The sequence below is a fragment of the Salmo salar genome, chromosome 02, assembly GCF_965601325.2.
Source record: "Salmo salar chromosome 02, fSalSal1, whole genome shotgun sequence".
Classification (NCBI taxonomy): Eukaryota; Metazoa; Chordata; class Actinopteri; order Salmoniformes; family Salmonidae; genus Salmo; species Salmo salar.
The window spans coordinates 30,669,595-30,695,079 of record NC_138292.1 but is presented as its reverse complement, the minus strand read 5'-3'; the positions used below and the strand labels follow the sequence as shown (position 1 = coordinate 30,695,079).

Here is a 25,485-nt window from a genome sequence, read left to right as displayed (position 1 = left end):
ACTGGGTGAATCTCGAAAGGTCATGTTATAAATCAGGGTAAACAAGATTATATAACAATGTGCAAACAAACATTTAAGTAGGCCATACTATTATGCAGCCTGGGCATGCATGTTCAATATCTGATGTTTATTTCAATTACAATGGATCTTTTACAAAATATCTGATGCAGAAACATCAACGAAAAAAGTAGAAACAAGACAGTACACCATATACACAATTCCATAAATACATATTTACATACATTATAGTAGTAGTAGTATATAGAATCCAACAGAAATTTGGTCTGGAATTCCAGGTGGAAACTATCTGTCAGCAGCAGAAAATATTTCTATGTGCACCTTTGAAGCCCTATATCATTGGTAACTTCCAAAATGGCACGATATTTCCATTATAGTGCACACCTTTTTATTTAATTTTTCCTTTATTTAACTAGACAAGTCAGTTAAGAACAAATTCTTATTTTCAATGCCGGCCTAGGAACAGTGGGTTAACTGCCTTGTTCAGGGGCAAAACGACAGATTCGTACCTTGTCAGCTCGGGGACTCGAACTTGCAACCTTTCGATTACTAATACAACGCTCTAACCACTAGGCTATGCTGCCTAGTGCTATGCTGCCTAGTGCTATGCTGCCTAGTGCTATGCTGCCTAGTGCTATGCTGCCTAGTGGTTAGGGACTGGTCAAAAGTAGTATACTATGTAGCGAATAGGGTGCCATTTGGGATGTACACATTTTTCTCCCAGTACCCAATACAGTGCACAATGCAGTTTCCACAGCAAATTATGAAACAATGTTTGCATTGATTAAGGATTTTTTCCTATGTTACATACAGTCATCCTTTTCATAAACAACACACATTTTTGCATAATATAATGGAAGGCAAAACAAATACCACCAAATACCAGGCACTGTAGGATGGAGGCACTTGTGCACCTACTGTAACAAGACTGGTTTGGCATCGTGACGTTTGGCACATGAGGGTGGTAGACAGTGGTCCTGTACTGTATGTGTGTGTGAGATGGTGGGAATCAGGGTACTAGTCAGTTTTCAATTCTGTCAATTCAATAACATTATTTAAAATTCAATGAGTTGAAAATTACCCCATTCTTTTCAATGAAGTGTTTTCATTCATGAATTAAAATCAGTTCCTGAAGTGACTGAATGGATCCATTCCCAGACCGTGGTGAGAAGAAGGAGCAGTCTCTCTTCATGACTTGGTGGGACTGAGTTCTGGCTGTATGTCTGTCTGTGTGAGCTCTTTCTTCTTCCTCCTCTTCTTTTTGCCTCGGCAGGGCTTGCACAGGCAGCACAGGATGCAGGGCGAAGCCAGCAGGAGGAGAGGCGAGGCCACCAGCACGATGACACTGACGCCAACCAGGATGCCCACCACCTGCCAAGAGGACAGGGTTCACACACACGCATGCACAAACGCACACACACAAACACAAACAAACGCACACACACAAACACAAACACACACACACACACACACACACACACACACACAGGGTGTTTAGCAGGAGGCCAATAAATGTGAATGTCACATAAAATGTCAGGCCAATTACTGTTGTTTCAGGCATACAAGAAAAGTTGATATAGCAAAACACAGATTTCCTGGTTTACTGGGGTGTAAAATGAGAAGAGTCACCTCACCTGTGTTCTGTTCCACATGACGGAGGCTCGGGAGTGGCCCAGCTTGTTCCTGCATGGCCCCTTATCATAGTGCCTCAGGAATATATCACCCTAAACATATAACAACAGTTATCATAGTGCCTCAGAAATATATCACCTTAACATATAACAGTTATCATAGTGCCTCAGGAATATATCACCCTAAACATATAACAACAGTTATCATAGTGCCTCAGAAATATATCACCTTAACATAGAGGAATACAGTATCACCATTAACATACAACATGTAGGTTCAGACTTATTGAAGCATTTATAACTGTATGTGGACTTACATCCAGGTTCTGCAGACAGTACCAGCAGAAGGTGTGTTTGCAGCTCTTACACAGCATCTGGGCACAGCCTTGGTTCCTCTCGATGTACACACCACACATGGGGCACTGCTTGATGGGCAGATCAGAGTCACTGCATGACCGGCCCCTGGGGACAGGTGGATGAGGGGTGGAGATGGGGGGAGAGGTAGGGGGAGAGGTGGGGAGGTGAGGGAGAGTGGGTTCAGATAGAGAATTAGAATAAAAATGTTAATAATGTCTATACATTATAGTGTAAATATAATGATATGGTGTTAGCAGGTTAAACCATGGGAGCTGAGGCACAGACTGGCATCTTTATTTAGCACTAATGTTAATTGGCGGCTTAAGTTAATTTATTTTGGGAGAAGAAACTACGAGGGAACCAGTTGACTGAATACCATGGTAAGGAGGGATTGAATTAACGGCATTGTATTACTAAATGGACCAATAGTGTTAATCCCCCACAACAACATCAAACTGGCATTCTGTCTCTCATACTTTGGGGCTCAAATCTAAGATTTTAGAACACTTTCTGGTCTTGTCTGATGTTGTTATACTTTAGTACATTAAATCCATCGACTCAAGGACATTTTCTCCAGTACATGAGGTACTTCGCGTTGTCAAAGCAATGGAAATGGATTCACTGACTGACTCCCCTACTCCTCCCCTTTGGCAGGGACACAATGGCATTCCATTAAGCTTTACTCCACACCTTCCAATAACAAACACACACACATTGAAGGGTGGAAGGGGTGGAGTACTGTATGCAGCATAGAGAGAGAGACACCGACGGAATTTCTGAGGAACACACTGAGCACACTGTCTGTGGCACACCAGAAATGGCCAAAAGGCCAAGACAACTGCCAACTACTGCTTCAATCAGCATTCATCAGTTTTTTTGTGACAATATTTTTCCACCAAGGTGCTCTGACTGTGACTGACTGACCTGCTCTCTGAGGCAGATGATGATGATGTCATAGGCTGGTGCTCGGGGCAAGTGTGCCCGTCCTGCCAGGGCCCTCTACAGCCAGAGCAGAAGACGGTGTGGCAGGCTGGACAGGGCACGGACGTAGGATGGCCCTCTGAGCTGGGCCCGACGCTGCAGACAGCCTGGCACTCCAACACCGGACACCATGCTCTACTAGGATCCAGCTGCACCCCTGAAACATAACAAACCAATGATGTACATAAACACATATACAGGTGTACATATACAGGTAACTGACAAAATAAAGGAAACACTAGTAAATGAGGGATATAAAGTATATTGAAAGCAGGTTCTTCCACACAGGTGTGGTTCCTGAGTTAATTAAGTAATTAAGCTCTTAACATTCCATCATGCCTAGTTGCCCATTATTTTGGCTACCATGGCTCAAAGAGATCTCAGAGACTTTGAAAGAGGGGTCTCAAAGGAGCATAGGGGGTTTGTGAGTATCTGTCTGTGTGTGTGTCACAGTTACCAGATCTCAACCCAACTGAACACTTATGAGAGATTCTGGAGTAGCTCCTTAGACAGTGTTTTCCTCTACCATCAACAAAACACAAAATTATGGAATTTATGGTAAGTGGAAGAATGTGGAAGAATGGTGTCGCATCCCTCCAATAGTTCCAGACACTTGTGGAATCTATGCCATGTTCTGGCAGCTCGTGGTGGCCCAACGTCCTATTTAGACGCTTTATTTGATTTTGACAGTTACCTGTATGTATGTCTATAGAATTGTTGGATTCGACATTTTGAACATTGAGATATTAAATAAATGATAGAGAAGAAGCATAGAATCAAAGGAGAAAGTTAAGGGTTCTCTGTAGAAAGCCAGAAGGCTTTGGAATGTGTTTGATGGAGGAGAGGAGAGCGACGTGTTGATACAGGAAAGACAGATGGACATCTGTGTATTAGATGAAGGAGGGGTAGAGTTCAAGAGGTGAGGACAGATTTTCATCAGGGAGTAATAAAGGTTTGGTATCCTGTTACCCTCTTTATTAGCTTCCTGTAGAGCCATAAAATGTAAGGATTGGAGAGAAGGAGGAGTGTCTTAAGTGGGATATAAATATCTGGATGGGACAAATGTTGGGTTGTCTGATTACAGCTGTACAGAACCTTTGGGAAGAATTAAACTTGGTTAAAGCTTCTCTAGTGTCCGTGAGTTATTTACTCTGAAAAATAAGAATCTAACAGAATGATAACCAAAGCAAGGTATTAGATATAGAGGGTAGAGGATCCTAGATACGGGTGCCTTCAGAAAGTATTAACACCCCTTGACTTTTTCTACCTTTTGTTGTGTTACTGCCTGCATTTAAAATTTGTTAAATTTAGATTTTGTGTCACTGGCCTCCACACCCCAAAGTATAATATAAAAAAATACCAAAAATTGTACAAATTAATAAAAAATGAAAAGCTGAAATGTCTTGCATCAATAAGTATTCAACCCATTTGTTATGGCAAGCCTAAATGAGTTCAGGAGTAAAAATGTGCTTAACAAGTCATAATAAGTTGCATGGACTCACTCTGTGTGCAATAATAGTGTTTAACATGATTTTTGAATGACTACCTCATCTCTGTATCCAACACATACAATTATCTGTAAGGTCCCTCAGTCGAGCAGTGAATTGGTAAAACAATGTGTTTAAAAAAAATCTGACATTGAATATCACTAGGGGCATGGTGAAGTTATTAATTACACTTTTGATGGTGTATCAATACACCCAGATCTACAAAGATACAGGCTCCTTCCTAACTCAGTTGCTGGAGAGGAAGGAAACCGCTCAGGTATTTCACCATGAGGCCAATGGTAACTTTAAAACAGTTACAGTTTAATGGCTGTGATAGGAGAAAACTGAAGATGCATCAACAACATTGTAGCCTGTATAGAATACAAATATTCCAAAACATGCATCCTGTTCGCAATAAGGTACTAAATGTGGCAAAGAAATTAACTTTATGTCCTGAATACAAAGTGTTATGTTTGGGGCAAATCCAACACAACACATCACTGAATACCACTCTTCATATTTTCAAGTATAGTGGTGGCTGCATCATGTTATGGGTATTCTTGTCATCGGCAAGGACTAGGGAGTTTTTTAGGATAACAATAAACGGAATAGAGCTAAGCACGGGCAAAATCTTAGAGAAAAACCTGGTTCAGTCTGCTTTCCAACAGACACTGAGAGACAAATTCATCTTTCAGCAGGACAATAACCTAAAACACAAGGCCAAACATACACAACATTGGATGTTCCTGAATGGCCTATTTACAGTTTTGACTTAAATCGTCTTGACAATCTATCACAAGACTTGAAAATGGTTGTCTAGCTATGATCAACAACCAACTTGACAGAGATTTAAGAATTTTTTTAATAATAATGTGCAAATATTGTACAATCCAGGTGTGCAAAGCTCTTAGAGACCTACCCAGAAAGACTCACAGGTGTAATCGCTGCCAAAAGTGATTCTAACGTATTTACTCAGGGGGTTAAATACTTATGAAATCAGGATATATTAGTGTTTTTTATTTTATTTTTTACAAATGTTAGAATGTTTCTTCCACTTTGACATTACAGAGTATTTTGTGTAGATCGTTGACAAAAATTACAATTAAATCCATTTTAATCCCACCTTGTAAAAAGTCAAGGGGTGTGAATACTTTCTGAAGGCACTGTAAGTCTGCTTATCCTAGATGTGCCAGGGCAGGGTTTTCAGTGGGGTTTCTAACTGCTTTCGTAACAAAGGCACATTCCATGTTATCCTTTATCAGGGTAGCACCATGAGAACATATTTTGTGAACTTTGTTCGACTGTTCCTAGATCCAATTTTTATGGTATTTGATTTATGACTGAACGGTGACTACTATTGGTTTCAGTTTGTTGTTGCCTCAAGGCAAACCAACCAACCTCCGATTCCAATTTGTAAATGTCAAACCAGCCGGGACCTTTTCTACACTGTTTTCTTCTCTTCAAGCTCTTAGATATTACTTTTGTCTCTAAACTAAAGCCAACAACAACAAACCATATTTCTTCACCAACAAAAACTGAGGACAGACAGAGCAATAACAACTGCATAATTTCCAGTAATTCTTAAACTGCTATTTATAAATAGCCTTATGGTATTCTGGTAGCTTGATGAACCGTCTACTAGCTACTAAAGTTACAAGAACCTTTCAGCTGGACTGGGACGGGGTGGGAGGGAGTCAAGATAAGGACTAGAGGGAGACCTGAAATAGCCTGGTTGCCATGAGAGCAGTCACCAGTCACCTCCCCAGCATGCTAATGCTAATGAACGGTACCGTACCTCGTTCAAACTCCAGCCGCTGGTACAGCTCAACCTGATCCGCAGAGGCAAAACAGGCTATCTGCAAAACAACACAAAAAAAAACAGAATTGATCACGTCTGTGATTATGTCTTAAAATCAAAGGAGGACCAGCCTGGTCCCAGATCAGTTTGTGCTGTATAGCCAACTTCTATGGTCATTGTCACAAACAGATCTGAGACCAGGCTTCAATGTGAAGCATTCCACAGAAATGAAATGTATTGCATTCTATAGAAATGCAGAATTTAATGCAAGGATAATAATTTCAAGAGAAGAGAGTTGATTACCAAACTCCCTGACCTGATCTCAACACTACATTGGCCTGTGCTGTAGGCTATTTACCATTTACACCTGACAATGACATTAGGAAGTTCAAGGTGTAGTGACATGATGTAAGATGTAGAAAGGGTTGGCAAATTCATCTTACCCAACGGTACCCAACCGTGGTAACAGGCAAATACATATGAGTGTAATAGCAATGTAGCAGTGTAATAGTCAAATGGTCTAAACATTGATGTGTACCAGTGGTTCTTTGAATGTGTCCAAAATGGCACCCTATTCCCTATATAATTCCCTATGGGCCCTGGTCAAAAGTAGTGCACTATAAAGGGAATAGGGTGTCATTTGAGTTGCAGGCACAGTAGAACATCCAGTATAAGCCTAGTACCTCTGAGTGGAGTAGGACTCCTGTCCTCTGACAAGCCATGTCTGGACATGTGACCGGGCTGCCCCCACCCTCCCGGATGGCCAGCTGAACATACTGCTGCAGACACTGAGGGGACAGACAACCAATGACGTAAACACAGATGTGAATAATATGTATGTCTATGGACAAAACCAGAGAGCAGGGTTATGTTCAGCAGCGCACAACGTTGTGAAATGTTCCGAACAAACATGCCTCTCTGTAGCCATGTAGAGTAAGGAATCACGTCAGCTCTGATCATTACATTGTTATCTACAACATTCTACAACGTTTACCTACTAAAAGTGGCCCTGGGTTGATGTTGATGTTGACAGTATCTGAGATATACAGTAACTAGCACTTGAACTTTGCTAAAGACAAAGCAGCCAAAGAATGCAGTCCTGCGTGTCTATTCATGCAAAAACCTGCTGTTTAGTTTGTCAGAAGAGTCACGCCAAGCCTCACCCAGCTACTGTAGCAACAGCAGAATGCAGAAGGTATGGGGTTTATTGTCAATCAGTGCATAGTACTGGTAAGTGGTAACCAGTGTTGTGTTGACAGTATCTCTCTATGGCTGTGTTCCAAATGGCATCGTATTCCCTATATAGTGCACTACTTTCCAGGCCCCATACACCCTATATTTGACCTTGGCCTAGCAACTCAGACTGCTGCTCTGAGTGATGCCAGAAGCCAGACAGAGATTAGTACCAGCCAACCAACTCCACGCCAGGATATCTCACTATCCGTATCAAGGCACATCATTTCCACCTCAGTGCAGATGGATACAGGCTGACTGAACACCAATCAATAGAAAGTCAGCTAGAGTACTGCCTGCCAGATATAAAAGTGAAAGAGAAACTAAATGCTCTCAGGAAAGCAGTGATTAAATATATATTTTTGATTCGGCAGATAGATATGTCCTGTTATTTGAATGCTGAGTCTTGTTGAATGAAAACAGAGGGAGAATAGAAAATACAGGCATTTCCCTGCTCAGTATCAGATATGAGAAGAGAAGTTATGGCAGGTTTGTGTTGTCTACCTACCGGGGTGCAGAAGACACAGTCACAGGTGTGCAGTGTGCTGGTTGCTGCTGAGGGGTGCTCACTAAGGCACAGCTTGCAGTAGACCACCACATCAGGCTGGGTGGAGGAGGAGGCCACTACAGCCCCGGCCTGGCCCAGAGGCTGTGATGGACTGCTGTTGGCTATGGAGCCCTGACCCTGGCTCTGGCCCCGGGCTGGACTGCTGTTGTTGGCCATGGGGGGAGCAGAGTGGTCAGTCAGTCAGCGCTGCCTGGAAGCTTCTCTTAGCCTTTCTGCTGAAGGAAGTGTGGAGGGCTGTGCTCCATGATCTGGAGGATGGTGGAGAACAGAAGACAAGCAGTCAGCCAATATCATCGCCAGTCCCCACATCATCTAATGGTGTTTAAAACAGCTGATAGCCTCACCAGTCCTCACATCATCTAATGGTGTTTAAAACAGCTGATAGCCTCGCCAGTCCCCACATCATCTAGTGGTGTTTAAAACAGCTGATAGCCCCACCAGTCCCCACATCATCTAATGGTGTTTAAAACAGCTGATAGCCTCCCGCCCCACCACGTGGGCCCGGCCCGCCAGCCCCACTCATCTAGTGGTGTTTAAAACAGCTGATAGCCTCGCCAGTCCCCACATCATCTAGTGGTGTTTAAAACAGCTGATAGCCTCGCCAGTCCCCACATCATCTAGTGGTGTTTAAAACAGCTGATAGCCTCGCCAGTCCCCACATCATCTAGTGGTGTTTAAAACAGCTGATAGCCTCGCCAGTCCCCACATCATCTAATGGTGTTTAAAACAGCTGATAGCCTCGCCAGTCCCCACATCATCTAGTGGTGTTTAAAACAGCTGATAGCCTCACCAGTCCCCACATCATCTAATGGTGTTTAAAACAGCTGATAGCCTCGCCAGTCCCCACATCATCTAGTGGTGTTTAAAACAGCTGATAGCCTCACCAGTCCCCACATCATCTAATGGTGTTTAAAACAGCTGATAGCCTCGCCAGTCCTCCACATCATCTAAGTGGTGTTTAAAACAGCTGATAGCCTCGCCAGTCCCCACATCATCTAGTGGTGTTTAAAACAGCTGATAGCCTCGCCAGTCCCCACATCATCTAGTGGTGTTTAAAACAGCTGATAGCCTCGCCAGTCCCCACATCATCTAGTGGTGTTTAAAACAGCTGATAGCCTCGCCAGTCCCCACATCATCTAGTGGTGTTTAAAACAGCTGATAGCCTCGCCAGTCCTCACATCATCTAATGGTGTTTAAAACAGCTGATAGACCTCGCCAGTCCCTCACATCATCTAATGGTGTTTAAAACAGCTGATAGCCTCGCCAGTCCCCACATCATCTAGTGGTGTTTAAAACAGCTGATAGCCTCACCAGTCCCCACATCATCTAGTGGTGTTTAAAACAGCTGATAGCCTCGCCAGTCCCCACATCATCTAGTGGTGTTTAAAACAGCTGATAGCCTCGCCAGTCCCCACATCATCTAGTGGTGTTTAAAACAGCTGATAGCCTCGCCAGTCCCCACATCATCTAGTGGTGTTTAAAACAGCTGATAGCCTCGCCAGTCCCCACATCATCTAGTGGTGTTTAAAACAGCTGATAGCCTCGCCAGTCCCCACATCATCTAGTGGTGTTTAAAACAGCTGATAGCCTCGCCAGTCCCCACATCATCTAGTGGTGTTTAAAACAGCTGATAGCCCTCGCCAGTCCCCACATCATCTAGTGGTGTTTAAAACAGCTGATAACCTCGCCAGTCCTCACATCATCTAATGGTGTTTAAAACAGCTGATAGCCCGCCGTCCCCCCGGGGACGCGAGCCTCCCGTCCCACATCATCTAGTGGTGTTTAAAACAGCTGATAGCCTCACCAGTCCCCACATCATCTAGTGGTGTTTAAAACAGCTGATAGCCTCACCAGTCCTCACATCCTCTATTGGTGTTTGAAACAGCTGAGAGGATTAGAGACTACTTCCAGGTAGCTTCCCAAATAGTGCACTACTTTTAACCAGAGACATATTTTGGATGTGGCCCCAGACATATGATTATCACTCCCTGTTAATGAACAGAGGAGCCATTACTCCCCCTTCTTTCAGCAGTATTAGTGTTTGTAGCCGTTGGTAACATGGCTGTTTTACATTGGTATCTACGGTGCAACACTTCTACAGCACAACACAAAATCATGGGTAATATCTTTGCAGTCTTTGCAATAGATGAACAAGAGAAGAGGTGTTATCCCTTTCACCAATAAAATGTATCTTTCAGGTTTCGCCAGAAGGAAAATATTAATTTCAGAATTCATTGAAGAGCAGGAAACTCGGGGTGCTGCAGCCGATTGACCCATTTCACATGTTCTGGGCTAATCCAAGCTAGAGAAGAGGACAAAGTCTAACTAAGAGGTCTAACTGTAGCTCAGATCATCTGGTGTTGGGCCCTGTGAAAGAGTACAAACCCAGAGCCAATATCTCTGCCCTCAAATCCAATGAGGAAAAATAAAGAATTAAGTAGTAAAATAGATTTAGCACTACAGAATGAGTGGCTAAAAAGCTGATGATTATGCATTTGTCTATCTACAGTTTATCATTCTCCACACAAAGTGCAGTTGCTGTTTAAATTGGCAGGCAAATTTAAACCAGCCAAATCAATAGAGCCAACATCACTGTCCTAAATTTACTGTGCTCCTCTATCTAACATTGATTTATGGCACACGTGCAAAACACTGATACTTGCACTTGAATGTGCACATTTTATTTCTGCACTGTCATTCTTTCTCTCTGTCCCATAGGAGTGAAGCCCTTCTGCATTGTGCTGGAGACTGAAGAGCAAGGTGAAGACATCTGACAATGCTGCCTACTTCTGTCAGTCTGTCTGCTCGTCAGAGTCAATCTGTCAGTCTGCCTGTCTGTCAGTCTGTTAGTCTGTCAGTCTGTCAGTCTGCCTGTCTGTCAGTCTGTTAGTCTGTCTGTCCTGCACAACCATAACAGGAAGGTAGCAGTAACAAACAGACCTGTGGTGCTAAATACCAATGGTGCTTTATCAGTTTCCTCTATCTCTCCGCCTGGAAAGCTCCTCACACTTTTATTATCTTGATGAAATATTGCAACCTGCAAAGTGATACAAATGGAGGAAAGGATCATAAATATCACTGGAGTGTTTGGATCCAGACATTGACACAGCAATCAGGAGTATGGGGGTCAGCTGGAGTCAAACGCTAGCTTGTAGCATACAACAACAACAAACATGTTTACATCATCATCATGATGTAGACAAGCTTTTATTAACTAACCATATGGCCTTTGCGTTGACTAATAGCAGCTTTCACATTATAGTGAGTTCTGTTTCTAACCATACTGTAGGCATTCTCCATGGATCAAAATCTAGGTTGAATGCCTGCCAGGGATCAAAGCCTCATTGTCCAACACACAAGCAGAAACGGAAAACCAGCTCAGCTCGGTGAATAGTTGCCATACACACAGAGTGACTGGCTGTGTTCTGTGGAAGGCGGCAGCTGGGCCTGGGGCTATGCTGCCGGACTTACAATCCTGTGTGTGTGTGTGTGTGTGTGTGTGTGTGTGTGTGTGTGTGTGTGTGTGTGTGTGTGTGTGTGTGTGTGTGTGTGTGTGTGTGTGGCGAGAGCAAACGAGAGAGAGTGAGAGAGAGCGAGAGAAAGAAAGACATTCATCTTGCTGCCGTTAATGCGAGTCTAAATGTCAAATTGTTTCTACTCCAATTCCTATGAAAATGCTGTTTAATTGAATCAAAGAAACAAACCAAACCATAATTTTTTTATTACTGTGTTACTACCAAACACTGTATTTATGTTGTAGTACAAACTACAGTAAATGGGAGTGACAACCTCTTCATATGAGGGTATCCCCCTAATAAAGTCTATTCTTCATCCAGAATTCATAGAGGAATAATCTGAAATATACTCATTGTTCGCATGTAGTAGACAGCAGAAGAATACAAGATGAGCCTGACTGACACATTTTCCCCTTCCAAGGTTGTAGCTATACTGACATAGGTCCACATTGAAATTCTGCAACATACGCACATTAAACCATTCCTTACACACTCAAAATGACATTTAAATGCCACACAGATGTCACAATAAATACGGAAACAGTAGAAAAAAAAGACAGAGAGAGGGGGGGGGAAGAGAGAGACCTACCTCCTCGGTCAGGTCGCCTACTGCGTGTAGCCTACGAGCTGCTTCTGTCCAGATTAACAGCCGCAGTGCTTTTATTAGGACACAGACACATCTGATGAGACACAGTCACACACAAAACACCTCCGCTCGGTCGCCACGATATTCACAAGCACCACCCATATACCTCTTCCTTCCAACTGCACTAAACACACCTCCCTGCCTGGCCCTACAGTCACCAACGCAATCAGTGTTGACATGCACAGTCAGTCCGTGTTTCCAGATAACGAGTGTGTGTAATATTGTTCAGCCAACGATGTCCTTGCTGCTTTGCTGCCCTGCCTGCTGCTTGCTTGACCAGGAAGCGGTAGGCTATTGGTGGAATGTCCTCTAGCCTGCCCCTGGCGGCTTGCATAGAATAAAAGCAAAAGCAAAAACCTACAAGCATCTTCCCTCACCTCAGGAGTTCGTCCTTTTTGACTACATATTAATGAATGTTATTGTTACAAATCCACAGAAGCTTCTCTTGTGATATCTCCTGGTCGGGTAGAATATCACAGTAAATGTATTTTTACTTTCGATAATCGGGGTTTGCTCGTCAATAGCTCTCCGACAGAAAATGCTAGGATGATGAGAGTGACAAATATAGAATTGAATGACGGTAGAGAGCAAGGTACACACTATGTTTTTACCGATAGTCAAACTCTTCCCTTCACAGATCCGAGAAGGATGCAATATTCTGTTTCCTGGTGCTCGGATGGTTTGAGGACTATCATACATGTGCAATACCGGATGGTTTAGGGACCATCGTAAAAGTGCAATACCGGTGATTGCATGTGAGCAAAAAAAATATATGTTTTTGCATTCCAATTCAGGAGGGTTAGCCCTATATGAAGATTACACACACTGCATAGGGACTCCAGTCACTAAAGGGCCAAGCATTTTATTAGTTACCTCTAATTACTAAGGGTACTATATTTGACCCAATTACAAGGATACTTTTTAAAAGCCTCATATCTAGGTGAAATTGAGATGTAAAACCACATCATGTGAAGTAACTGACCCCACTCATACATGCTACATTAATTAGTTCTGATTTTATAGGCATATTTCTTGTGATAGGTCTGACTTTCAATACCTTCCTATCCATACGAGCTACAGATCTACAGACAATAGTGATGAGTTCCTTCACCTCTCTTATCAAAGCTACATCTTTTATAAAAATGTAATTCCTCCCCTTTGATTCTCTAGAAATATTTTTCTTATTACAGCTTTAGATGTCAATTCAGTAGCTTCCTATCTACATGACATATACATCTAAAACCACTTGAGGTTATGTCTCTGACCACCCTCGTCCATAGTAGTCTACACATATTAGAATTGCAATTTTTATTTACTGATATTACATAAATATCTTCTGTGATAGGTCTAATTTTCAATAGTTCACTGTCCATATGAGTTACAGACCAACATACAACTGTGTTGGTTTCATTGACCTCTCTTATCAAAGGTACACCTTCATAATTTTTTCAAAATGGCTCACCTTTGATTTTCAAAAAATATATCACCAAGTACAGCTGTGGTTATTAATTCATGTACAGATCTAATTTGAGGCAAATCCAACATAACACATCACTGGGTATGTTACGTTGGATTTGCCTCAAACATAACGCTTTGTATTCAGGGCATAAAGTTAATTTGTTTGACACTTTTTGCAGTTTACTTTAGTGGCTTATTGCAAACATGATGCATGTTTTGGAATATTTGTATTCTGCACAGGCTTCCTTCTTTTCACTCTTTAATTTAGGTTACTATCGGGGAGTAACTATAATATTGTTTATCCATCCTCAGTTTTCTCCTATCACAGCCATTAAACTCTGTAACTGTTTTAAAGTCACCGTTGGCCTCATAGTAAAATCTCTGAGCAGTTTCCTTCCTCTCTGACAAGTTAGGAAGGATGCTTGTTTGTTTGTTATGACTGGGTGTATTGTAACACCATCCAAAGTGTAATTAATAACTTCATCTGCTCAAAGGGATATTCAATTTCTGTTTTTTTACCCATCTTCCAGTAGATGCCCTTCTTTGCGATATTAGCTCACTGACCACCCTACTCCCTAGTAAACACATTAGAATTGCTATTTTTCATTGCACTGATTATACATGAATATTTCCTGTGATACGTCTACTTCCAAAATCTTCCTATCTATATGAGCTACAGGTCTACAGACAAGTGCGGTGGATTCCTTGACCTCTCTTATAAAAGTTACACTTTTATTTTTTTATTCCTCCCCTTTGATTTTCTTCAAATATTTATCCTATTACAGCTCTGGTTATTAATTCACGTACCATCCTAATTTTCAATAACATCCAGTCCAAATGACATATACAGTACCTGTCAAAAGTTTGGACACACCTACTCATTCAAGGGTTTTTCTTTATTTTACTATTTTCTACATTGTAGAATAATAGTGAAGACATCAAAACTATAAAATAGCACATATGGTATCATGTAGTAACCAAAAAAGTGTTAACCTCTCTAGGGCCGGCGGGACGAAATCGTCCCAGATACGTAACAGCCAGTGGAATCCTGTGGCGCGTTATTCAAATACCTTAGAAATGCTATTACTTCAATTTCTCAAACATATGACTATTTTACAGAATTTTAAAGACAAGACTCTCGTTAATCTAACCACACTGTCCGATATTAAAAAGGCTTTACAACGAAAGCAAAATATTAGATTATGTCAGCAGAGTACCCAGCCAGAAATAATCAGACACCCATTTTTCAAGCTAGCATATAATGTCACAAAAACCCAGAAGACAGCTAAATGCAGCACTAACCTTTGATGATCTTCATCAGATGACACTTCTAGGACATTATGTTATACAATACATGCATGTTTTGTTCAATCAAGTTCATATTTATATCAAAAAACAGCTTTTTACATTAGCATGTGACGTTCAGAACTAGCATACCCCCCGCAAACTTCCGGTGAATTTACAAAAAATTTACTAAATTACTCACGATAAACGTTCACAAAAAGCATAACAATTATTTTAAGAATTATAGATACAGAACTCCTCCATGCACTCGATATGTCTGATTTTAAAATAGCTTTTCGGTGAAAGCACATTTTGCAATATTCTCAGTAGATAGCCCGGCATCACAGGGCTAGCTATTTAGACACCCAGCAAGTTTAGCACTCACCAAAGTCAGATTTACTATAAGAAAAATGTTATTACCTTTGCTGTTCTTTGTCAGAATGCACTCCCAGGACTTCTACTTCAATAACAAATGTTGGTTTGGTCCCAAATAATCCATTGTTATATCCAAACAGCGGCGTTTTGTTCGTGCGTTCAAGACACTATCCGAAAGGGTAAAGAAGGGTGACGAGCACGGCGCATTTCGTGACAAAAATATTCTAAATATTCCATTGCCGTACTTCGAAGCATGTCAACCGCTGTTTAAAATGAATTTTTATGCCATTTTTCTTGTAAAAAAGCGATAATATTCCGACCGGGAATCTGCGTTTAGGTAAAAAGAGGAAAGAAAATAAAGCACGGGGTCGACTCGTGCACGCGCCTAAGCCCATTGTCCTCTGATCGGCCACTTGCCAAAAGCGTAAATGTGTTTCAGCCTGGGGCTGCCTCGATATCATTCAGCTTTTTCCCGGGCTCTGAGAGCCTATGGGAGCCGTAGGAAGTGTCACGTTACAGCAAAGATCCTCAGTCTTCAATAAAAAGAGCCAAGATGAACAACAACTTGTCAGACAGGCCACTTCCTGTTCAGAATCTTCTCAGGTTTTTGCCTGCCATATGAGTTCTGTTACACTCACAGACACCATTCAAACAGTTTTAGAAACTTTAGGGTGTTTTCTATCCAAAGCCAATAATTATATAAATATTCTAGTTACTGGGCAGGAGTAGTAACCAGATTAAATCGGGTACGTTTTTTATCCGGCCGTGTCAATACTGCCCCCTACCCCCAACAGGTTAAACAAATCAAACTATATTTTATATTTGAGATTCTTCAGCCAATAAGTGCTCAGCATATGTGGGAACTCCTTCAAGACTGTTGGAAAAGCATTCCAGGTGAAGCTGGTTGAGAGAATGCCAAGAGTGTGCAAAGCTGTCATCAAGGCAAAGGGTGGCTACTTTGAAGAATCTCAAATATAAAATATATTTGGATTTGTTTAACACTTTTTTTGGTTACTACATGATTCCATATATGTGTTATTTTATAGTTTTTATGTCCACTATTCTACAATATAAAAATAAAGAATAACACTGGAATGAGTAGGTGTGTCCAAACTTTTGACGGTACTATACATCTAAAACCCTCCTCCCTAGAACACCAATGATATGTATTTGTTTAAAAAACATTTTTTACAAATGTTTGAATTTTTCTTCCACTTTGACATTACATAGTATTTTGTGTATATTGTTGACAAAAAAATATAATTAAATCAATTTTAATCCCACTTTGTAACACAACAAAATGTGGAAAAAGTCAAGGTGTGTGAATATGCACTGTATATGTAATTTGGACTGGAAGCAAGTGAAAATTAGATCTGTGAGCGAATTAATAACCACAGCTAAAATAAGATAAATATTTGTAGAAAATCAAAGGGGATGAATTTTGAAACAAGAAAAGGTGTAACTTTGATAAGAGAGGTCCAGGAACCCATCACACTTGTCTGTATATCTATAGCTCATATCGACAGTGAGCTATTGAAAATTAGACTTATCACAGGAAATATTCGTATGAAAATCAATGCAATATAAAATTGCAATTCTAATGGGTGTACTATGGACAAGGGAGATCAACAATATAAACTCAAGTGGTTTTAGATGTGTATGTAATTTGGACTGGAAGCTATTGAAAATGAGATCTGTACATGAATTAATAACCACAGCTGTAAAAAGTCATTCACTTTGATAATAGAGGTCAGGGAACACACTGTACTTGTCTGTAGATCTCTTTCACATGTGGAACGGAAGCCATTAAAAAGGATAATTATGAAATATTCATTTATAAATCAAGGAACTTTAAAATGGGAATTCTAACGGGTGCATCATGGATTAGAGGCAATAGTGACTTTGCCACAAGTGATTTTAGCTCTCTAGGTCATGCAAGTAGGCTACAGTAGGTTGCATATGAGTGAGAAAGATCATAGACCTATTTATGTTTTTTGAGCTCATATTTTTACATAAAATCCATTAAAAATAAACAAGATACAATTTGAAAATGTAATTATTGAGTAAAAAGTTGGTTTAACCGTTGGTTTAAGATCTTTAGATGAGTTAATAATTTTTTCACTCTTTAATTTAGGTTACTATCGGGGAGTAACTATAATATTGTTTATCCATCCTCAGTTTTCTCCTATCACAGCCATTAAACTCTGTAACTGTTTTAAAGTCACCGTTGGCCTCATAGTAAAATCTCTGAGCAGTTTCCTTCCTCTCTGACAAGTTAGGAAGGTTGCTTGTTTGTTTGTTATGACTGGGTGTATTGTAACACCATCCAAAGTGTAATTAATAACTTCATCTGCTCAAAGGGATATTCAATTTCTGTTTTTTTACCCATCTTCCAGTAGATGCCCTTCTTTGCGATATTAGCTCACTGACCACCCTACTCCCTAGTAAACACATTAGAATTGCTATTTTTCGTTGCACTGATTATACATGAATATTTCCTGTGATACGTCTACTTCCAAAATCTTCCTATCTATATGAGCTACAGGTCTACAGACAAGTGCGGTGGATTCCTTGACCTCTCTTATAAAAGTTACACTTTTATTTTTTTATTCCTCCCCTTTGATTTTCTTCAAATATTTATCCTATTACAGCTCTGGTTATTAATTCACGTACCATCCTAATTTTCAATAACATCCAGTCCAAATGACATATACAGTACCTGTCAAAAGTTTGGACACACCTACTCATTCAAGGGTTTTTCTTTATTTTACTATTTTCTACATTGTAGAATAATAGTGAAGACATCAAAACTATAAAATAGCACATATGGTATCATGTAGTAACCAAAAAAGTGTTAACCTCTCTAGGGCCGGCGGGACGAAATCGTCCCAGATACGTAACAGCCAGTGGAATCCTGTGGCGCGTTATTCAAATACCTTAGAAATGCTATTACTTCAATTTCTCAAACATATGACTATTTTACAGCATTTTAAAGACAAGACTCTCGTTAATCTAACCACACTGTCCGATATTAAAAAGGCTTTACAACGAAAGCAAAATATTAGATTATGTCAGCAGAGTACCCAGCCAGAAATAATCAGACACCCATTTTTCAAGCTAGCATATAATGTCACAAAAACCCAGAAGACAGCTAAATGCAGCACTAACCTTTGATGATCTTCATCAGATGACACTTCTAGGACATTATGTTATACAATACATGCATGTTTTGTTCAATCAAGTTCATATTTATATCAAAAAACAGCTTTTTACATTAGCATGTGACGTTCAGAACTAGCATACATGCTTTTACAAAAAATTTACTAAATTACTCACGATAAACGTTCACAAAAAGCATAACAATTATTTTAAGAATTATAGATACAGAACTCCTCCATGCACTCGATATGTCTGATTTTAAAATAGCTTTTCGGTGAAAGCACATTTTGCAATATTCTCAGTAGATAGCCCGGCATCACAGGGCTAGCTATTTAGACACCCAGCAAGTTTAGCACTCACCAAAGTCAGATTTACTATAAGAAAAATGTTATTACCTTTGCTGTTCTTTGTCAGAATGCACTCCCAGGACTTCTACTTCAATAACAAATGTTGGTTTGGTCCCAAATAATCCATTGTTATATCCAAACAGCGGCGTTTTGTTCGTGCGTTCAAGACACTATCCGAAAGGGTAAAGAAGGGTGACGAGCACGGCGCATTTCGTGACAAAAATATTCTAAATATTCCATTACCGTACTTCGAAGCATGTCAACCGCTGTTTAAAATGAATTTTTATGCCATTTTTCTTGTAAAAAAGCGATAATATTCCGACCGGGAATCTGCGTTTAGGTAAAAAGAGGAAAGAAAATAAAGCACGGGGTCGACTCGTGCACGCGCCTAAGCCCATTGTCCTCTGATCGGCCACTTGCCAAAAGCGTAAATGTGTTTCAGCCTGGGGCTGCCTCGATATCATTCAGCTTTTTCCCGGGCTCTGAGAGCCTATGGGAGCCGTAGGAAGTGTCACGTTACAGCAAAGATCCTCAGTCTTCAATAAAAAGAGCCAAGATGAACAACAACTTGTCAGACAGGCCACTTCCTGTTCAGAATCTTCTCAGGTTTTTGCCTGCCATATGAGTTCTGTTACACTCACAGACACCATTCAAACAGTTTTAGAAACTTTAGGGTGTTTTCTATCCAAAGCCAATAATTATATAAATATTCTAGTTACTGGGCAGGAGTAGTAACCAGATTAAATCGGGTACGTTTTTTATCCGGCCATGTCAATACTGCCCCCTACCCCCAACAGGTTAAACAAATCAAACTATATTTTATATTTGAGATTCTTCAGCCAATAAGTGCTCAGCATATGTGGGAACTCCTTCAAGACTGTTGGAAAAGCATTCCAGGTGAAGCTGGTTGAGAGAATGCCAAGAGTGTGCAAAGCTGTCATCAAGGCAAAGGGTGGCTACTTTGAAGAATCTCAAATATAAAATATATTTGGATTTGTTTAACACTTTTTTTGGTTACTACATGATTCCATATGTGTTATTTTATAGTTTTTATGTCCACTATTCTACAATATAAAAATAAAGAATAACACTGGAATGAGTAGGTGTGTCCAAACTTTTGACGGTACTATACATCTAAAACCCTCCTCCCTAGAACACCAATGATATGTATTTGTTTAAAAAACATTTTTTACAAATGTTTGAATTTTTCTTCCACTTTGACATTACATAGTATTTTGTGTATATTGTTGACAAAAAAATATAATTAAATCAATTTTAATCCCACTTTGTAACACAACAAAATGTGGAAAAAGTCAAGGTGTGTGAATATGCACTGTATATGTAATTTGGACTGGAAGCAAGTGAAAATTAGATCTGTGAGCGAATTAATAACCACAGCTAAAATAAGATAAATATTTGTAGAAAATCAAAGGGGATGAATTTTGAAACAAGAAAAGGTGTAACTTTGATAAGAGAGGTCCAGGAACCCATCACACTTGTCTGTATATCTATAGCTCATATCGACAGTGAGCTATTGAAAATTAGACTTATCACAGGAAATATTCGTATGAAAATCAATGCAATATAAAATTGCAATTCTAATGGGTGTACTATGGACAAGGGAGATCAACAATATAAACTCAAGTGGTTTTAGATGTGTATGTAATTTGGACTGGAAGCTATTGAAAATTAGATCTGTACATGAATTAATAACCACAGCTGTAAAAAGTCATTCACTTTGATAATAGAGGTCAGGGAACACACTGTACTTGTCTGTAGATCTCTTTCACATGTGGAACGGAAGCCATTAAAAAGGATAATTATGAAATATTCATTTATAAATCAAGGAACTTTAAAATGGGAATTCTAACGGGTGCATCATGGATTAGAGGCAATAGTGACTTTGCCACAAGTGATTTTAGCTCTCTAGGTCATGCAAGTAGGCTACAGTAGGTTGCATATGAGTGAGAAAGATCATAGACCTATTTATGTTTTTTGAGCTCATATTTTTACATAAAATCCATTAAAAATAAACAAGATACAATTTGAAAATGTAATTATTGAGTAAAAAGTTGGTTTAACCGTTGGTTTAAGATCTTTAGATGAGTTAATAATTAAAAAAAAAAGTTTCTGTAAACACCAGGTACAGCTGATTGCACTTTTAAGATGGTCCCTCAGCAGCGATTGCATAATATTCCCCTATTGAAACCAACATGTAGTAACTTTTTTTGGGGAAAAAACTGTACATTGATCCTTATCCTCATCTGATTCTAGATATATCACCTGAATCATCCTAGGACCTTCTATCTAAGAGGTATTGACGAGAAAACTCTGAATATCAAACCAATATACAAACTGAAACCAAATGTACTGTGGTGATAAACCTTCAGTGCTGCTCAAATGGCTTTTGCAATTATTGGTTTAAGCATAGGATACTCCAGCTATCCTATAAGATTCGAATAATTCAAATGTATTTATAACGTTAACAATACTTTATATCATGGCCAGTTTGCTGTAATTCTTGAAATGTGTTATTCTGTTCTTCTTGACAATACACGCGCAGTTGGTGAATTTATTATGAGGGGTGAAGCGAGTGGAAACTCCCAAAACAGTCTGCGCATGCCCCCAGCATTAGGGACTTTTATTTATTTTAAGTTTTGCTACCGCAGCCTATAAAAATGATTGCAGCCCATTTCTCAGTCGAAATGATACACACAAAGTGATGCACTAGTGTAATGTATCGTTATGTCAAATTAACAATTATGTTACAATGTAACGAAAAACGCGAGATTTTACCTGGTAAGAAATCACCTTCTTCAAATTTTTCGTGGATTGACAGTTTACAATTTTAGTTCTGCGTTAACCGAGATTACGATGGGTCTAATCTAAACAAAAAGTGATAGGCCTATGATATGTAAGAAAGCGATTGATGAAAAACAAGAAAACTCTGTATTTAGGCCTACACTATAAACTATACAGTTAGGTGTTAATGTTAAGATCTAAAATGTAATGGAAATGCGTTTGTTGGGAATGTAGGGCAGGCAGGCACGAAATGATGTTATGTTTACAGTCAGAAAGTGGTTTAGATGGGGAATACCCAATGAGAATAACAGGGTCGGTGTGAAAGTGATATTTTTGCATTAGCCTACACTACACTTCTTTCATCTTTCCATCATATTTTCTTTTGCATTAATTAAGCAAATGCCATATTATTATCATGTTATAACAACACTGAAATATTTTTGTTCTTTTTGCATGCTCTCTCATCCAAGAAAGGAGCTTGCGACTTCATTTACACGCTCTTAGCAAATCTATGTCATGCAATGTGGTGGAAAGGCTGTGCGTGTACTTGTTGAGCTCCAGGACCATCACAGAGTATGAGAGCCAGGTGATCTGGTCCCAGAGAATAGACATGCAGAAGGCTGCCAAACTGCTGCAGGTGATCCTGATGAAGGGTCGCGATGCGTGTCTGCACTTTTTCGACTCACTAGAAAAGTGTTGCCAGTGTCCACCACAGGTCGAAAGAGTCACCGGCCTCCCAGGTAAGTCTCTTCAAAAGTCAATTTTTTTTCATTTGATTAATTGCAAGGAAATTACTTTGTCCTACATGTCTATAGTTTTCATGTAGTTTTCATTAACATTTAAATATGGTTATGAATAGTCTAGGCTTACGGTGATTTTGTGATTCTAAATTAAATAAAGGTTAAATAAAATAAAAATAGAAGTAATGTTATGTGGCATTTAGAGAGGTAGGCTAACTTGGCCTATATTGCAGCACGTTTTCTTTGTAGTATGTTATATGGTAAGCCAAATTCTACCCCACTTTAACTTTTGAAAGCCCTGGCAACCCAGCACCATTTGGTGTCCGATGCAGGTGACGCCCAAGAATGTTCCATTCCTCATGTAAAATATATATTTTTTAAAGATAAAGTGTAGGCTTAAATCTAAATGGTTTCTCCACTTGTCCAAAACTAAAGCTCATAGAGGTTTTTTACATTATGTCATCATCATGTCGCAACGGGAATCGCCGGGATACTGTTGTCAACAACAGACTATTTCCCATTTTTCAACCTCTTCCCTTTTTTCTCACACCCCAATCAACAGAGAGGAGGACCAACACTGCCCCAACTTACGTCATCAACATCAGCCATTCCAATTTGAGTAACTGCATCATTGGAGATGGCAACTTTCAAGGTGTGACGTGTATACAACAACCTCAGAGGATGGGTTCAAAGGATTCTAGGCATGGTAAGTTACAGTCAAATTCTCATCATTTCATATATTTAAAATTGAGTGTTACAAGATTAAAGCACATTCACAGATACAAGCGCATATGTATATATTTTTATTATAATTATTCACTTCTCTTTTTGACCTGCACCATTGGCGCTCGGACCTTAAGAATTTAAATGTACCCTTCACTTTACCTTTCTGTAATGAGAAGCCATTAGATTCATAACTTTCATGTACTGTACTGCATTCCATTCATGTCTCTATTACAGAGACAATGGGAGGCAACACCACCAGTGACCACCAGAGAGCAGCACAGTCCTGTCCAGATGCAGAGCTCCAGAGGAGTGTCCAGGTCTATGGCTCCCAACTGCAGTATGTCATCATCGGAGACAACAACAACCTGCAGGTTGAAGACACACCGGAAGAGGAAGAAGGGGAAGAAGAAGAACTCATTAATGAAAGTAACTGATTGGATTTGTGTAGTGCTTTTCCAGATGCTCAAAGTGGTTTACATTGTATTGGGGAAACTCCCCTCATACACCACCAACTAGTTTCCATTTAAGTAATTTAGAAGACTCTTTTATCCAGAGTGACTTACAGGAGCAATTAGGGTTAAGTGCCTTGGTGAAGGGCACATCGACAGATTTTTCACCTAGTCGTCTCAGAGATTCAAACCAGTGACCTTTCGGTTACTGGCCCAATGCTCTTAACTGCTAGGCTATCTGCCTCTGGTGCCAAACGTTACATGTTCAAATCAGGTGATAGAAAGTTGTTTTTGAGATTTTTGTTTTAAGCCTATCCCAAACCTTAACACTTACCTTAACCATTCAGAGTTAATGCCTAACCTTAAGATTTCGGAGTTAATGTCTAAACTTAACTCTAACCTTAAAAGTTTGGAGGTAATGCCTAAACTTAACCCTAACCTTAAAAATGTGGAGTTAATGCCTAAACTTTAATGCCTAAACTAGTTGTTGTGTGGCACTGCATCAGTATCCTACAGAGCCATACATATATGGCTCTTCTATCCTAGATGCCATCTCCTGCTGTTGTGCCCTTGAGCAAGCTACTGCACCACGGGCGACCGTGGCTCTCAATCCCCATAAGTGATATGGGGACAAAATGTATGACCATTGGCTACATTGTAATGTTCCTTGCTGTGTCAATGAACTTGATTTCTGGGGAATGTAAATGTATTGTACATTGCAGTGTATTGTTTGGATAGTATAACTTAACCCTACATAATCAAAGAATGAACCATATTTTTGGTCCGTGGACTTATGGAATAAGTATTGAATCATACAGTACATACATTACGTTCTGTGAACCCAATGTATAATGACCGCACTGACCACTGCTATTGATAGTGCATTTTATTTATTTTAAGTATTTAATGCTGTAACAAATAAAAAGGTGCTGTTTTACATTGAATGTATTCTTAATGTATTAATTTGAATGCATGTGTTAGGGCATACTGACTTATCTTTACTGAAAATTATACTGTACATATTTACTGTTCTACTAAGTTATCAACATTTGTTGAAATAGGTTATTTCTTTAGAAAAAAACATTTATTGTAAGGTACAGAAATTGTTATTGTTTTATCTGTCAATGAACAATATTTTTTCTCAATAATTTTGTTTCTCAATATATTTTTTTGCTTGAAAAGCTGGCATGTAAGTTAATGAAATATCCCTAGAACATTATAAAGGTATTGCATTACATTTTTATTATTCTTTGTCGTCATTTCTTGAACTCTCTGGGAGGGAGTTACATCTGGAAGGTTTGAACAGATTAAAGATACAAGCTACACAGCAGTACATGCATGTTGCGGTCACATTTTGGGCTTTCTTTTATGTACCACACAGTAGATCACCTCTACTTATTATAGTCCACATTTTGGGCTTTCTTTTATGTACCACACAGTAGATCACCTCTACTTATTATAGTCCACATTTTGGCCTTTCTTTTATGTACCACACAGTAGATCACCTCTACTTATTATAGTCCACATTTTGAGCTTTCTTTTATGTACCACACAGTAGATCACCTCTACTTATTATAGTCCATATTTTGTCCAGCAATGACTTGTTTTGTGAGAAATAATCTCTAAACTAGTTAATAGTAGCCTGGATCCTAACTGAATAGTTCTGTTTCACTTTACCAAACAGAGCAATTTAGTTTGGATCTAGGCTAAGTTAATAGCCCCAAGTCTAAATGATTTTAGTCGTGATGTAAGTTGTCAAGGAAACACAGACCTGCTCTATGGACGGACATTACTATAAATAATATTTACATACAGTATGCTGAGTCACTGTGGATTCAATCTGTCACAACAATAATATGTTAATGATGAGAGAAGGCAGTGTATTTAAGGCAGAAATATAAGGAACAAGAC

At 39.6% G+C, this 25,485-nt stretch overlaps 2 protein-coding genes across 3 annotated transcripts; one reads left to right on the top strand and one right to left on the bottom strand.

Moving 5' to 3' along the window:
* Nucleotides 1-108: 108 nt before the first annotated feature.
* LOC106579099 (E3 ubiquitin-protein ligase RNF144B) lies at nt 109-12,904 on the bottom strand. Of its 2 annotated transcripts, XM_082961720.1 has the most exons (10): nt 12,846-12,904; nt 12,178-12,245; nt 8,014-8,321; nt 6,956-7,060; nt 6,270-6,330; nt 2,931-3,144; nt 1,967-2,111; nt 1,653-1,742; nt 662-1,389; nt 109-616 (listed from the first exon to the last, which is right to left on the bottom strand). In XM_082961720.1, exons 3-9 carry the CDS (start codon nt 8,227-8,229, stop codon nt 1,207-1,209), a joined length of 1,014 nt encoding a protein of 337 aa, XP_082817846.1. In that variant the 5' UTR covers nt 8,230-8,321; nt 12,178-12,245; nt 12,846-12,904; the 3' UTR covers nt 109-616; nt 662-1,206. The 2 variants fall into 2 exon arrangements, with proteins under 2 accessions (XP_082817846.1, XP_082817845.1); XM_082961719.1 differs by lacking the exon at nt 12,846-12,904 and having other exon boundaries at nt 12,178-12,794.
* Nucleotides 12,905-21,371: 8,467 nt separating this feature from the next.
* On the top strand, nt 21,372-24,811 carry LOC106579133 (uncharacterized). The gene is made up of 4 exons (XM_014158725.3): nt 21,372-21,656; nt 22,130-22,399; nt 22,962-23,105; nt 23,360-24,811. The coding sequence occupies exons 1-4, from the start codon at nt 21,593-21,595 to the stop codon at nt 23,557-23,559; spliced, it is 678 nt and encodes a 225-aa protein (XP_014014200.1). The 5' UTR covers nt 21,372-21,592; the 3' UTR covers nt 23,560-24,811.
* Nucleotides 24,812-25,485: the final 674 nt, after the last annotated feature.